Source organism: Nymphaea colorata, chromosome 2 (assembly GCF_008831285.2).
Source record: "Nymphaea colorata isolate Beijing-Zhang1983 chromosome 2, ASM883128v2, whole genome shotgun sequence".
Taxonomy (NCBI): domain Eukaryota; kingdom Viridiplantae; phylum Streptophyta; class Magnoliopsida; order Nymphaeales; family Nymphaeaceae; genus Nymphaea; species Nymphaea colorata.
Genome location: NC_045139.1, coordinates 13,477,209 through 13,493,401, shown reverse-complemented (window position 1 = coordinate 13,493,401; position 16,193 = coordinate 13,477,209). Strand labels below are relative to the sequence as shown.

Genomic DNA, 16,193 nt, shown 5'->3' with positions numbered 1-16,193 from the left:
TAACCAAACAGCTGCATGAAGAAAGCTACCGAGCCCTTTTTTATTACTTTATTTTGCTTACATATATGAGACCTTAATATGAGCCTCAGCTTGACCGATATTCTAAAGGAGCATTCAATGCTACGCATGTAGATCCACTTTCAAATGATATTCACATTGACGTAATACTACATTTTAGTGTCTTATTTATTTGCAGACATTTGCCTTAATAGTGAAATCGGGAAGTTTAAATCAGTCTTTGTTGGGTTTGCTGGAGGTGGAGGTTGACTTACCCGGTGCTGCGGCTCCAAACTGAGTTCGGTCCAAGTCGTTTGGGCTTGTCTTGAGGTCGGCATCGGCTGGCCAGCTCCTAAAATGGATCTGAGTTTTGAGGAGAATTCGATTCAGCGGGTAACTGTATTTCGCCCAAAGATTTGTTAGTTATAATGTTCAGCATCTTCATATATAAATCGAACCGTCATGATCACATTGTATCAATGTTTGCTTTTTGGACATACATATCGACAGGGGAATGTAATGGATGCAGCCCACTGACATCTGATTTAGTGATTTAAAACAAGAGGTCAGAAGCAGGGACCCCATCATATTTATTAGTACCATATTGTCAACTTAAAACTTTTGAGGTGCATAGCTGGTTGGGCCAACCACATGTATAAATAAAGCCCATCACGGGTTCAACTTCAATGATCTAAGAATTGAAAAATACTTATAAGCTGGGCTTTCGCTGTTGCTAGGCGACCCAAAAAGACCATACAGACACAAACATTCACAGTCTTTTCCACAAATTTATAAGCATACTTTTCGTAATATGTAACAAATTAAACTTTTCTCAAGTCCTTCTTAGAACATAACTGGTTGGCGTGAGAAGTGCCAAATCTACTGTGTTAGTTATGTAACATACTTTTATTCTTACCAAATAATTGGTTTTCATCCCCACGCACTTGGTTAGATCGGTTGGCTTAAAAGTAGGAACTACGTCCGCCATGATTGAGCGGGTAGGCTTAAAGAGCCATGAATTCCAAAGTGGCATTCTTTATTTGTAAAACCAAATCAACTAGAAAACCTTCCTAAACCACCACGTGAAGGTCCTGCAACCAAGTCGAGGTGGAGGGGATCATATGTATTCTTACGCAACCAAACAGTTGATCAGAAATTTCAAACGCTTGACTTTGCAACCAATGGCGATCATTCCGCTGTTCACGAGATTAACGGTTGCCATTTCTCGTTCCGTCTTCTTGAATCTTGACTTTAACCCCTTCCAAAGGTCGACGCTCAGAATTTGCTTTCTCAAGCACTTGCGGCGTCCCCTTTTTCCCGTACATCCGAGTGTGGGTCAGATTTGGGTAGATATACCATGATCCGCGTCAGATAGTTCCACCTTTGCTCAGCCGAAGGAACCGTGTAAGCGTGTTGCCATGTTTTCATCTCATGGTGGGCACAAAACCCTAGATGCAGGTGACCAAGATCTTGAATGAGCTGAGACAATTGATATTGTTAATCGCATAGGCTTCATTCTTTTTTTTTTTCTTCTCTTTATGGAGGAGATGGAGAGGACTTGCAGTAATGGGATATGCTTTCGACATTCATTTATCAAGTTCCTTATATTTGTATCAATAAAAATTCAACTTGTTCGGAGACTTTTCTGTTGAACTTGAGAAATTAGCTCAATTGTTACAACTTAAGCGAGACGCTTGACGTCGGTCTCGCACATTGTTGAAAAGGTAATTATCGCTTCCGCTTCGGCAGGGTTTCTTTTTTCTTTTTATTATGTTGTGCCCCTCACACAACTGTTTTTGGAAAAAAATCTTGAACGCTTGGCCAGCACTCTTTTACGTTGGGACGGTGACTCACGTAATTCATCCTTCATCGAGTGAGTCGGAGGAGCCTGAGTCGGTGATACCCAAGTCCTAGGCAACCGTGACAAGTGCAGAAGTTAACGGCGTAGGAGAGAGAGAAAGGGGGAGAGAATCGGGTACTCTCCATTGGCATATTCGACGGCATCAGGTCTCCCCACCTCCTTAATTTTCATTTTTTATTTTTTGTAGCAGTAAATGAAAAGGGGAAGGGAAGGAGAGAAAACCCCACCACCAAAACTCTCTTTAAAACTGACCACCAACTTCTCATTTTCCTCTCAACTTCCATTTCCTCTTCTTGCGTTCCTCTCCCCTCCCCTTTCGTCCTCTGCCGTCCAGTTCTTCTTAAATCTACATCTTGAATCTATATGATGTGTTGGGCATCAATCCTCATCCAAACAAAGCGTTAAGGTGAACTATTTATTTATCCTCTTGAGAGCTTGCTTTGATGGCGTTTGTTGTCTCTTTACCTTTTCCCTGCTTGCTGGGTTTCCCCATCTTGTTTTTGCTTTTTGATGGATTCATTGGCTATGGCGTTTTTCCTTTGTTGGTTTCGTGAAGTGGGTACTGGGGTTTGAAGAATTCATTTTCCCCTGCTCATGTTTGCATTACTTAGATCAGCGCGCGGAAGAGGAGTGTCTCGTGTTCTACTTGTTACAAGTATCGTTGTCATATTGTTTACACTTTCCGTTTTTCTGAATGCTGCTTTCTTGACTGGTGAGCGATTTATTTTCTTCTGTTGTTTCGGACGAATCTAATTGCTGAATTTGGTACGATTGCTTCGATTCGGTTTTTCCTTTACGTGGCGTGTATCAACTATTGTGATTTGATTGGCTGAATTGCATGAGAATTCTGTTCTCGAGTTTCTTTCTTGCTGTTCAATAGTTTAAGGCAGTAGATGTGATTCTTTATGGCTACTTGAGTGGTTTGAGAGTTGTCATTTTGGTTTCTTGTGTATTGTTTCAGATGGTGGGTTGAAGTCACTGTGCATTTACCTCCTTTTTTTACTTTATCGTTTCAATAGGAGAACTGAGCTCATGTTCATACAGAGAGAGATCGTTAGCTATTTGGAGCGTAAATATGGGAATCCTGAAGGTACTATTCTCCGTAGGACAATGTGTAATATCACGTATCAGATAAGTGGCGAATCTAAAACTATGACGCTTGTTTTGAGATCCTGTTTGGTTACTTGTTGCCACCTATAAAAAAAACCAAATTTTCGTTCCCTAATGTATAGAGTTGATTTGGCACAAATTCTGCCACAGACATGCTTGTATCAATTAAAAGAGGTGAGGCTGGGTGAAGAGAACTGCTCGTCTATACTTTGTATTGTTGGTAGAGATCTTAAACACTTGGGCTTTTCCTGTGTGGCTGGTAGACAGAACGTATTGGCACTATTTGCTTTACTTACCATGCATTTGTATGGTTTAATCATTTATATGATTAAAAACATTAATAATTAAACATGCATCTCTCCAGTCGGCTATCCACCAAGTCCAAAAAGCTTGATGGTTCGTCAATTGGAAAAAGTTATTTATGATAATTTTTGTAGAGGTTGGCACTTTTTTTATGCTGATTTACTTTCATCCTTAGGAAATTAATTGTTGCCAATTGAAATGCTATAAATATTTATATTCCAGCATGTCCTTGTAGAATAAATCCATTGCGGGTTTGTTTTTTTGGCTTCTTGTATACTAATGTTTTTTCTAAAAATTGTCTACCATGTTCATTTAACACAATTTTTTTTGGTTTTTGTAGATTTCTTGCATCGCCAGCTTTCTTCTGCAGAAAAGACCTTTCACCATGAGGCCATTGTTTAAATGTTGGGCTTTGGACCTGGATTTTACCAGCTTCCTTTGACATCTAAGATATGGATTATGATGTACAGTTTGGTACTCGGCTTTCTGTAAAATAAAGAATGCTTATTAGACTTTGTTAGACAAGATGACACGCCATACCTAAAGCATGGCATAGCATCGGAATGGCATCAAACAGAGCCAGTCCAGTTTATACCGATAGTATAATTGATAGGCATCACGTCTTGATGGTTCTGGCTCTTTAAAGTTTAAACCACTGGTTGCACATTTAATAGTTGAGGGCTGATTCTGGCTTAAATCTATTTATGGAGGCCTTGGCAACTTGTTCAAGTGCTATAAAACAAGCACAGGGCAGGAAAACTTCTCTAAGTAATGCCAAGAATGATTTATGGACTATTGCTCGTGAAGGATCTTTATCAGAACTTGACCTTGCTTTGGCACAAGTGAAAAGGAATGGTGGAAATGTTGATGTGAGGAATATGTTTGGCCTTACTGCTCTTCACATTGCAACCTGGAGAAATCATGTGCCCATTGTGAAAAGGCTGCTGGCTGCTGGTGCGGACCCCAATGCAAGGGTTTGTTCTTATCCACACTCTACTGGATGTCAAGCTATATATGTGTTATTTGGCTTGTGTTTTTAATATCTAGGATAATATTGACTCTTGTGTTACCAAGAAAGTGTTTGGATTTTGTACGCTCTTTCAACACTTGCTTACTTGTGTAGAAGCCCAATACAAACACGTATTTTTGCAAGTTTCGCATTCAAATCCTTTATGGAGTTTTCTTGCACCTTTTCAAAAACAGATACTGCTATCTTCTTCCTTTTTCTCTTATGGGCACATGTAGTGTTGTTGTGTGCTTTGATACAAAGCCAAGTTGGCATTTTGGTCATACAATTTTAGAAGAGGAAAAAGATACAATGAATTGGACACACTGTGTCTTCAGGTTTTAGCTATTCAGTTGTGCCCTGTACCTTATTGTCTGTTAGATGATTATTCGCTTAGTGCTTATGAGAGACCTTCTCACCTGAGAAAGTGGCAATTGTTTCTCAGGTTAAAACAGTTACAACTATGTGAACATGTGATCCATAGTTTCATTTCATAAGAGAAAATTCTACCCAGGGAAGCTTTCTCTATTCTTCATCCAGGGGAAAACTACCAATTGGTTTGCCAAGGGCGGCATTGCTTTTCACTTGATTAAGTTTTACATTTTCTCATTCCTTTCAATGATGATACATTGCTACATATTACTATGGGACAGGGGGCTTCTTCATATGTTTAAATTAAGAAATGTCTTTTCTTTGGGAGTTGATTAACAATCTATTTTCAATGTAAAACTATTCTATGGCGAGGAATAAGTTTAGTGAGATTGGTTAGTAACTGCAAGGACATGATGTGTCCATGCTGAGGGATGGAACCGCCATGTTACAGTCCCAAAGCTGCATGCACTATTTCCTCCATATCAAGGCTGGAAAAGGTGGATGATACCTGACTTTTTAGTTTATAGTAGCCTCATCTCTGTGGTGTTTCTTTATTAGTGATCGGAAAAGGTCAACACTTGTCCTTCATCTCTGCTAGAGAAGTAAATGGATCAGATGTGGTTTGTATGTGGCTATTATTAGATTCAACTAATCCAATATTTCTTAACATGATTTGGAGTTGAATTTGGGTGAGCAAAAAATGGAGAACTGAGTTGAATTTTCACATATAATCCAATTCAGTTATCCAGAGCGAGACATCCAATGAATTTGGCTAGGAAATCTTGTAGCAGGTTCACATGTGATTATTGACCGGATTTGGACTTTGTTATTGAATCTGACGAATTGCATCGGAACTTGAATTGGCTGTCAGATAATAGTGGAACCATTGACATCCCTAAGCTCAGGGATATCCTGTTGAAATGACTGAAGCAAATGGTCGGTTGCACTTTTTCTAGAATGACTCTTTCTGATGATGGTTAACAAACTTGTGGATATCTCTTCAGAAGGATAGGAAGGTAGGAACAAGTACTTGATACAACATTCCAGCAACTTTTCTGAAATGATAAGTTTTTTATTAGGCCTTCCTTTGCATTATCTGACTCTTTTGTTCTTCCCGTCACTAATTGTCTGAAATCTATATAGTATATACTATATAGCAATGTTATCAAAGGCGTAGCATATCCTGTATCGGTCGGGCCGACCTATACGCCGTATCGTAACATATCGTAAAATTAATTTTTTATTTTTTAAAAAATATTAAAAGATCATAAAAAATTGAAAAAAAAATCATAAAAATTCCAAAAAAACCCGAAGAAACGAGTAAATATCAGAAAAAATCAAGAAAAATGTATTTAAAGGAACATTCATGTATATGAAGTGTGAAGTATGAACAACACATTCCAAAATAAGAAATCAGACATTCAAAATAACATAATAAGCAACCGAAGAGAATTTGATTACATCACAATTCATAAGTTCAAAAGTCAAAACATATAGTTATCATGATTCAACAATAATCCTCGTCAATCGTCAACTGCATCATCATCTTCATCATCATCTTCATTTTCTTCATTAAGTGCTTCTATCCCCTCTGTTGGAAATGGAATGTCACCAACATTCCTTTGCTCCCCAGCCTCTCCTTCTTCAATAATCTCTGTTGTTCCTTCAAGGTTAAAAAAATCAAGATCGTCCTCATCAAGTATTGTAGATTGTTCTCCTTCAACCCAAGAATCTAATATATCAAAATGGTCAATGTTGATAGGATCATGTTGAGTGTGATGCTTCCTCATAGATGTTGTTTCTAGTTGCCTAACAAGAGAAAAAATTAACAAATTGTTAGAAATTAAAATATATATTAGAATTTGCTATTTTGCATAACAAATGTTTACTTTTGTCTCAACTTCATATTATAACGAACGTAAACAAGGTCATGCAACCTTTTATGTTCCTGCCTATTCCTCTTCTTACTGTGGACGTAAACAAGGTCATGCAACTCCAATTTCTTTCACATCCAGTTGCACTACATGTTTGGCTGAGGATTCTAATTGCAAGCATCTTTAATTATGGGCAATCAACCCCAAACCTGTCCCACCACAAATCTAATAACAAATGGAAAGTAAAAACGAAATAGAATAAATATATGAGAAGGTAGAAGCTATAAAGAACAAATGAAATAACAACCAAAAAGTATAAAGACCCTTTTTCTAATACCTGGACGCATAGATGATCTGCATCTCATTGTTGTGTCTCTCCCCTTGCTACCAGAACTAGTATCATATTTGTTGATCGATACATGGATAGCTTCTTGTTCTTTATAATCACTTACTAATATCTCAATACAATCCAATATGTCATACTCAACCTCTCTGTCCTTCTTAAAAGTGGGAAGAAATCTAATAGCAGGATTTAGGTAGTAGGCTGCTGCATGAAGTGGGCGATGAATTTGTCCAAACCACCTTTCATCTATAATCTTCCATATAAGCATGTACAATTTCTTTTTTCCCTTCATATTATCTCTAATGGCCTCTTTTGTTCTGTCCATAGCCTCATATAAATATCCAATAGAAGATCTATCTTCACTATCAACTAATCTGAGGACTTTCACTAGAGGTACACAATTCTTCAATAAGTTCACACATGATTCCCAAAAGTCAGCATTGAATATGGTATCGACAACTGTCGTAGCCTTTCTTTTATAGGCATGTGGATATGCAGCCCAATCATCACTTGAAAACATCTGCCTGAAAGGATTTTTTTTGCTTGACTATACCATGCACAGTCAAAACATTTGTAGCAAACCGTGTTTGTGCAGGTCGAATCAATTCAGCCCCATTTGTGAATTTTCTCATCAAATTCATGACATAAGCATGATTATAAATAAACTTCGTGATTTCTTGGCATCTTTGAAGTGTCAACTTCATATAATCTCTTTCACCAAGATACCGAAGCATTAAATTTACACAATGAGTAGCACATGGGCTCCAATAAAATGTCCTATATCGTGCTGCTAACATTTCACCTGCAGCTTTATAATTTGCTGCATTATCAGTGATAAATTGCACGATATTTTGAGGCCCAACTTCTTGTATAACTTTATCAAAAACCTCAAACAAAACATCAGCAGTCTTAAGAGTATCAGACAAATCAACAGATTTTAAGAACATTGTACCAAAGGGACAATATACAAGGAAGTTTACCAATGTTCTGTTCTTGATGTCTGTCCACCCATCAGCCATTACACTGTATCCTGTCTGTTTCCAGCTCAATTTCAATTCATCACAATATGCCTTGACATCTCTAACTACATTATTGAGAATTTTACCTCGCAATTTATGAAAAGAGGGCATTTTATACCCTCGGCCTACAGTAGCAATCACATCTACTATAGCTTGAAAATGAAAAGAGTTTGATGCATTGAAGGGCATGGATGCGTCATAGAACCACCTTCCTATGGTTTCATCTGTTGTTTCAACAATATCCTTTGAACACATGGTTGTACGAATCTCAGGATGAGCACCAACAACAGTATAATTGGGAAAAAAATTCTTGATCGAACCAGACATATTACTCGACTTCATAGTAGGTACTCTACCACCACTAGTACGACCCCCACTCCTGCCACATCCTCGTAAAACTGTACTTGCACCTCTTCTTTTTTCTGGTTGCAGTTGAAGAAGAACCATCTGTATGCATGATGTCTTTCCCTTTAGCTGTCCCCAAACTGACACCAACATCTTCTTCTTCGAGCTCAACATTTTCACCTTCGCTTCCTTCCTCTTCATATGGGTCCCCATATCCTACATCTGGATCTTGCATTTCCTTTTCAATCCTACTTGCTTTCACGACATTAATAATCTCCAAACATTAGTGCCTTACATAGGGTGGCAATGGGTTTTCTTGGGAGTCAATGCATTGAGTCACATCGCTGTGTGTACCAGCTATATGGTGTTTAAAGCGAGAGATCCCTCCTGATATGATTTGCTTACAAAAATTGCACTTAACTTTTAACCTATCTTTGAGATTCACCCTTGTACACCACTTCCATGCAGGATCCGACCTTATATCTTCACAAAACAAGTAAAAACATACAAATAAATGTAGGAAATAAGAGAAATGAACGATTCAATGGCGAAAATAAGTTATTTCTTACCTTCTTGGTGTTAGAAACCAAAAAACCCTCTTTCTCCAAGCTTCTCACTGTCCCCAAACTCCCCACAACGAGAAAGAAAGTTTTTTCACCTGCAAAACTTGTTGCAAATGGAGAAAATCTCTCCCTCCCATGTCTCTTGCAGTGTTTAGAAGTAAGAAAAGAGAGAGAGAGGAGGGTAGGTTTTAACGGCCCCTTTTTCATTTTACTCCCGTATCGTACGATACGGAGGTGTATCGCACGTATCGTGCGTTTTGGCCCTTGTATCGCACGATACGTGCAATACGCGTACGATAAGCACGCATATCGCTTATTGAATGTGTATCGTATAGGTTTCTTCGACCTATACGATACGTATCGTGCGATACACGTGCGTATCGTACGATACAAATAACATTGCTATATAGTATATGGGCGGCTTGAAACCTGCATAATATTTTCCTATATTGCCGATTTGTGATAGTAAAAGTTCATATATTTTTTATTCCACATTGACAAACGTGAAGGCAACCAGTGAACTTGTATTTTACTTTTCATAGGGACATTTGCTACAAGGAAGCTTTTTATTTGGTACTTTCTATAACTCTGTCCAAATTGCACCATGTCAAGATTGCATTGCTATTGGAAAAATTTGGTTGCAACAGAGTGAAAACTATAACATTATTGTTCAATCACTTGTGTAGTTGCATTTCATTCTCACAAGGTCCATGTGATGCGAGGTTTTCCTTAGTATTGATTGATGACTTGTAATGTAATGGTCCTACTTGTTGCTTGAGTCCTCTACAGGATGGAGAATCAGGATGGACTAGCCTACACAGAGCTCTCCACTTTGGCCATCTTGCTGTTGCTGGAGTTCTTCTCAACTCAGGAGCATCTCTCACATTGGAAGATTCCAAATGCCGTACCCCTGTTGATCTTCTCTGTGGGCCAGTATGCCAGGTTGTTGGAGCTAAAGATGGTTCAGGTATAAGAACCATCACTTGACATGCTTAAGATCCATGGATCTGTATCAGCTTTTCTTTGATGAACTTTGGTCGCAACATGGTAGGCGTTTCTAGTTTGCCTGCCTTTGCATGATAATCAATGACTGGAACTGTATGCTCTTCCTCTTTTTTCACTTATAGCTATTACGGAAGTGTTTAGCTGGGGAAATGGTGCAAACTATCAGCTCGGAACTGGGAAGGCGGATATACAAAAGCTGCCTTGTAAAGTTGATGCACTACAAGGCACTCATGTAAAATTTGTTGCTGCGGCAAAGTTTCACAGTGTAGCTGTTGGTGCTAGTGGAGAATTGTATACTTGGGGATTTGGAAGAGGTGGTCGCCTCGGTCACCCTGACTTTGACGTTCATAGGTATATTGCTGCAAAAGTTCACATTCTGGAACTTGACCTTTGGACTGCCCATGTAATGATGTCATTATGCATGTATGTGTTTGTGGTGCATGTCTGCCTATATATAGGCTTGCGTCTTCCTTCTTTATTACATTCATGAATGCTTTATTCTTACTGGAATCCTGTAAAGCATCTCTATTTCTTATTTATATGCACATTAGTTACAATCGGAGTTCCTCTTAAATAACATGTACTTCGATGTTAGCTTCTTTGTTTTTTGTTCATCTGGTGACATCTTGTGTGTGCTATAGTTCTTCTTTCCTTGTGAAATTCTTTTCCTCAGTAGCATATGGAGAGGTGGAAAACTATAGCCTTGTAAATTGATCTTTATTTTTTGTGGTCGTGTTTGGTTGCTTGGTTGGGAGTGTTTTTGCATGTTTGGACAAACCCTCATATTCATTTGGAACACCTGGTCCTAAAAGATAGCATGTTATTATGTTTTCTTTGTGAGCATGTGGTATGGGCCTGTCAAGCAGTATCATTTTGTAGTTAATGAGAAAAAACCACGAGTTTGACTGTCTAAAAGTTCCTAACTACATAATTTTCTATTTTCAATTATAGTGGTCAGGCTGCCGTTATCACTCCTCGGCAACTAAGTAGTGGATTAGGTTCTCGACGTGTTAGAGCTGTCGCAGCAGCTAAACACCACACTGTTGTTGCAACAGAAGGAGGGGAAGTGTTTACATGGGGGTCCAACAGAGGTAATGTATAGCTAGTCATGATCAGTCACTGCAGTAACAGTTTGACCCGCTGTATGCCTTTGTAGCTGTAACTATTGGAATTTTCTCCCTCTCTCTTCTGCTACTAATACTTATTCGTAACTTGTCATGCAGAAGGACAGCTTGGCTATACTTCAGTGGATTCTCAACCCACACCACGGCGTGTTAGTTCTCTTAGGAACAAAATAATTGCAGTTGCTGCTGCGAACAAGCACACTGCTGTGGTATCTGAGTCTGGTGAAGTATTTACATGGGGGTGCAACAAGGAGGGACAACTTGGGTATGGCACTTCAAATTCAGCTTCAAATTATGTGCCTCGTGGGGTTGAGTACTTGAAAGGCAAACAATTTGTATCAGTTTCTGCAGCAAAGTATCACACAGTTGTTTTAGGCACAGATGGAGAGGTAATATTATGATCTGCACAGTTTCTATATCAAAAATTACCTGTCAAGCCCTATTGTCGACTTTTCATTTAGAGCAAAACCTTTGCTCCATATTTTGTTTTTGCACATTTAAATGCACAAGTAGCATTTACAGACTAGTTCCAATAGCGCTAAGTAGTTTGACTTTCAGTTAAACTCTTCATTTTGTGTGGTTACATTCCCCAACACTTCCTAGTTGTTTTAGGACTATCAACCCATATAAAGGCAAGCGATTTGATTTACTTGGTCTTTTCATGAGGTGATCTTCTTGGTTTGTTTGAGTCCTTGGCTGTGCTTTCTCAGTTTTGCTATTTTACTTTTTAGTGCTATTGTTGCTTTGATCTACACACAAGATCACACACAAGCACTCCAAAATCAAAAGATCAAGTGATATGGTGCAAAATAATGTTTTTGGAGTGGGTAATTTGTTCCTGCTCCTAGATGTTTGGTCTTTCCCTTCTTGTCATACTTGGTGCTTTAGTGGTTTACCAACTTTCAATTCATTTCTAGGTTTATACCTGGGGCAACCGCCTAGTAACTCCAAGAAGGCTGATCATTTCGAGAAATACAAAGAAAAAAGGTTCTGCTCCTTTAAAATTCCACAGAGTAGAGCGTCTTCATGTAGTTGCAGTTGCAGCAGGAATGGTTCATAGCACGGCACTCACAAGTGATGGTGCTTTGTTTTTTTGGACATCATCGGATCCAGATCTAAAATGCCAACAGGTTAGCGGTACTTCATGATTAATCATTTAGTTGACCTGTATGTCTATGTTTTAGAGTAGGGGAATGGTCTTTTAATGCTCATATTTCTTCATACAGCTTTATTCGGCATGTGGCAAACATTTCGTTAGTATCTCAGCTGGGAAGTACTGGACTGCTGCTGTCTCAAACACTGGGGATGTGTACACATGGGACGGAAAGAAATGCAAGGATGATGAACCTCCTGTTGCTTGTCGTCTGCAGGGAATCAAGCATGCAACATCAGTTTCTGTTGGTGAAGCGCATATACTGATTGTGTCTTCCCTATATCAACCTGAATATCCTCCAAAATCAACTGAAGTTGGTCAACATACAGATGCTGATAAGCCAGTGGAAGAGTTAGATGAAGACTTTATATTTGATAATTCTCAAACAAATCCCATTCCTCCTTTAGAAATAAATAATTTAAATAAATCAGTTCCAAGTTTGAAGCTATTGTGCCAAAAAGCAGCTTGTGAGTTCCTTGTAGAGCCCAGGAACGCTGTACAGCTACTTGAGATTGCAGATGCTGTAGGAGCTGATGAGCTGTGGAGGCACTGTGAGGTAGCATAACAAGCTTGTTTTTTTCCATCTTTACAATCATGAATCTAACTTGAAATTAAACCAATATGTATTTGACGTACTAAGTCTTTGAATGACTGCACAATGATTTGTTTCTTTAAGATGATTGGTTATTGTTCACATAAATGCATCTATTACTCAATTATCTTGCTAATTTAGTATCTTCCTGTTGTTTTCTCTTTTTCTTAATTTTTATGCAGTTCAATGTATATTTGGTTGTCTAGATATTCCTGAAGTATCATGGAGGGAGCCACTCTTTGATAAGAATTTCCCAATGGAGGCTTTCTATGAATTGCTGAGGATGAGATCTGTTACTATGTGATGAACAGTTCTGTACTTTGTTATTTTTGTAACTGCTAGGCTATGCTTTGTCGATCTGTATAAATATATTGCCTTTTTTAGTTTGCATTGAGAAATTCATCGGCTAGGTGATGCTTCTCTCTGTCGATCTGTTCAAATGTTCATATGCTTACCTTTTTTAGTCTGCAGTCAGAAATTTATTCTTTGACACAAATGGTTCAGAATTAAGTGGCGAGGATACTTCTAACTTCTTTTAATCCATTGTCCCTGCAGCATTGTGCTTCATTTTAACATGACTTATTTTCAGTCCATTAGAAATTAGGGCTGGTGGTACAGCTGCCTCTCTTGTTGTTTACAGCAATGCCATGAAAATAAATGACATGTTGATAGTTTAAGGGTTTTTTTCCCCCCTCGTTGTTAACTTGCTTCTTTGTTCTTCTGAAGTGGCCGATCCTTTGTGCAGGATATTGCACTCCACAACCTTAACTTCATATTTTCCCTTTTGGCGCCTTCAATTGCGAATACACCACCTGAAATTTTGGCAAAATTAGAGAAGTCCTTGGATGCAAGGTCCTCTGAGCCTTGGAGCCATCGTCGGCTTCCCACACCAACTGCTACATTTCCAGCTATTGTCAACAGCGAAGAGGACAGTGACACTGGTTCTCCAAGGTTGCGTGGCCACCTGGCTTCAGCATGGAAGAACTGGAAAGTCCAGAGAGCGGGAGTCGGGTTTTTGCAACCAAAAAGTGAAGTTGATCAAGCAATCTCTAAGCAAATTAGAGCCATAAGGAAGAAATTGCAACAGATAGAAATACTTGAGGCTAAGCAGGAAAATGGGTATGCCCTGGATGAACAACAAATAGCAAAACTTCAGACTCGTCAGTCTCTAGAAAATGCTCTTGCTGAGCTGGGTCTGCCTCTTGAGGCAGAGGCAGAGGCAGCAAGAAGTTCATCATGTCTTCTTGCAGAAGGTAAAGGGTGCAAGAAAGGGGGGTCACTTAAGAAGCATCGGCGTAAAAGCAAGCATAAGTCTGACATTGCGGGAACTGGTGAGGATCATGGTTTTGTTACTGTACCAAGCTCAATAAAAGGGTCCTCCTGCTTAGACAACCTTGTTTCTGAAGTCAAGGTTAGAAACAGATATTCTTCTGCTACTTTCAGTTTAACCTAATGCCGATTATAATAACTGGTATCATAGTTTCTGTGACTGTGTTTCACTTGATCATCTATGGACAAAATTGCAGGTCGTTATGGAACCGAAGGAAAGTGATGGAGCTGTCAAAGAGATTTCTTATCATGAGGTGGGCGATAATCAATGTATGACACTGATGGCAGACAGGCAATCTACAGTGCATCATCTGGATAAGCAACCTTCTGCTTCTAAGACTACCTCAGCTCGGAAAACTAGAAAAAAAGGTGGATTATCCATGTTTCTAAGTGGGGCACTAGATGATCACCCCGAAGAAGTGGTTGCTCCTCTGACACCTAAAACAGAGGGCCCGGCGTGGGGTGGTGCCAAATTCTGCAAAGGGTTAGCCTCTCTCCGTGATATACAACACGAACAGAAAACATCTCCAAGCCCTCCAGGTATCAAGGTTAAGGATGTTGGTGATGGATCTTCTGCAGAAGGAGGCAGTGGGCTGATTAAGTTGAGTTCCTTCTTTCCTGGTTCGGTTTCAACCCCAATAGCTGTGGCATCTGCATGTTCTCCTGCTTCCCCGGAGTGTGAAAAGAGCACTCCACCTTGGGCGGCAGCGGGCAGTTCACCAGTTTTATGTAGGCCTTCTCTCCGGGACATCCAGCTGCAGCAGGTACACGATTTTCTTTCATTTTGTAGATGAAGCTCCACCGGGGTGATCATGAAATTAAAGTTGGTTTATTTGTTACGGATCATTTTTAGGCACACACGACACTGAATGCAAGAATCCGTGATTGGATTTGTGTACATATGCACCCACATTGCATACAGACATTCGGTAGTTGATTGGTGCATGACTAGCATTATTCATAATACAAAGTCATGAGTTCCACTCTATTGATGCCATCATTTATCTGGGTATAGGGAAAGCAGCAGATGCAGTTTACATCTCACAGCCCAAAAACACGGAGCCAAGGATTTTCAGTTGGCTCCCCTTCAGAGGCTGCACTGTGTCATACACCAAAGGAAACTACCCCTAACCGCTGGTATAAACCAGAGACTGATGCTCCTTCCTCCATCCGTGCAATTCAGATTGAGGAGGCTGCCATTAAAGATCTCAAACGATACTACAGTTGTGTCAAGCTTGTAAAAAAGCAGCCTGAGTAGCAATGGGGTACAATAACCATTTAGTTTATCTCGCCTTCTGCTCTGTAATTCATGTACATTTTCCTGTATAGTCTTTTGTAAAGTGGATTTTTCTGATGCCCTGAGCTTACTTTCCCATTTTATCTCGCGTAGGATCACCATCGTGGTTCACATCAGTTATTTATTTAATCTGATGTATCGCAGAGTAACATTGATCGTTCTTTTCTTCTTTTCCTTATCATTCATGGGCATGCATGGTTAGTATTGAAAGGAAAGCCACAGGCGCTTCTCTGAAGGGGGTTGATTTGTGTTCCTTTTCCTGTTCTTGCTGAGCTGTATTTGCTGACCGATCCATAGAATAATTTCGTGCTTACCAGAGAAGAAAGGGTACGTACGTAAATCACTATTTTACTCTTGTAAGGGGTGGTGGTGGTAGTGACAACCATGTATCATGCGTCTCAAGAGCCTTTCTATTTTCGTGAAGTATCGTCCTTTGAATTCAGTGGCTCTCATATTCCTAAACCACACGCATTCCAGATTCTCAAGTCGTTCCGGGTCCTATTCAGCACAGTTCCATGGCTTGCACCAGTAGGCGACAAAGATAGAAATGGGCAACAGAGCTTTTGAGAGAGAGAGTGGGGAAAGATTGCGATCACTGCCACAAGGATGGGTACGTCCCCACAAGGGTGAGCAGTGTTCACGGGAATTGAATGGAAGACATGCCTCATTTTGCGCCTTTAAAAAATGGGTGAGCAGCTGTATAAGTAGCACTAATGTTATCACAAGATAGTCTTGGAATTGTTGGAAGATAGATGTGCACTTGTTCGAGATCGAATCTCCAAAAAAGCAACTTATGGTCAAGCACACTACATCGCTTCAATTGGCCGACATTCTTACTAAACCTCTATCTTACTAAACCTCTATATTACCCTAGGTTGGAAGAGCTTCACTCTAAACTCA

General features: G+C 39.5%; 1 protein-coding gene across 3 annotated transcripts; it reads left to right on the top strand.

Moving 5' to 3' along the window:
• The first annotated feature begins 2,068 nt into the window (after positions 1-2,068).
• On the top strand, positions 2,069-15,350 carry LOC116247247 (uncharacterized). Of its 3 annotated transcripts, none has more exons than XM_031619290.2 (12): positions 2,069-2,264; positions 2,878-2,948; positions 3,612-4,245; positions 9,583-9,760; positions 9,921-10,149; positions 10,750-10,889; positions 11,022-11,311; positions 11,840-12,052; positions 12,149-12,631; positions 13,413-14,078; positions 14,194-14,760; positions 15,012-15,350. In XM_031619290.2, exons 3-12 carry the CDS (start codon positions 3,976-3,978, stop codon positions 15,252-15,254), a joined length of 3,279 nt encoding a protein of 1,092 aa, XP_031475150.1. In that variant the 5' UTR covers positions 2,069-2,264; positions 2,878-2,948; positions 3,612-3,975; the 3' UTR covers positions 15,255-15,350. The 3 variants fall into 3 exon arrangements, with proteins under 3 accessions (XP_031475150.1, XP_031475151.1, XP_031475149.1); XM_031619291.2 differs by having other exon boundaries at positions 2,820-2,948; XM_031619289.2 differs by lacking the exon at positions 2,878-2,948.
• Positions 15,351-16,193: the final 843 nt, after the last annotated feature.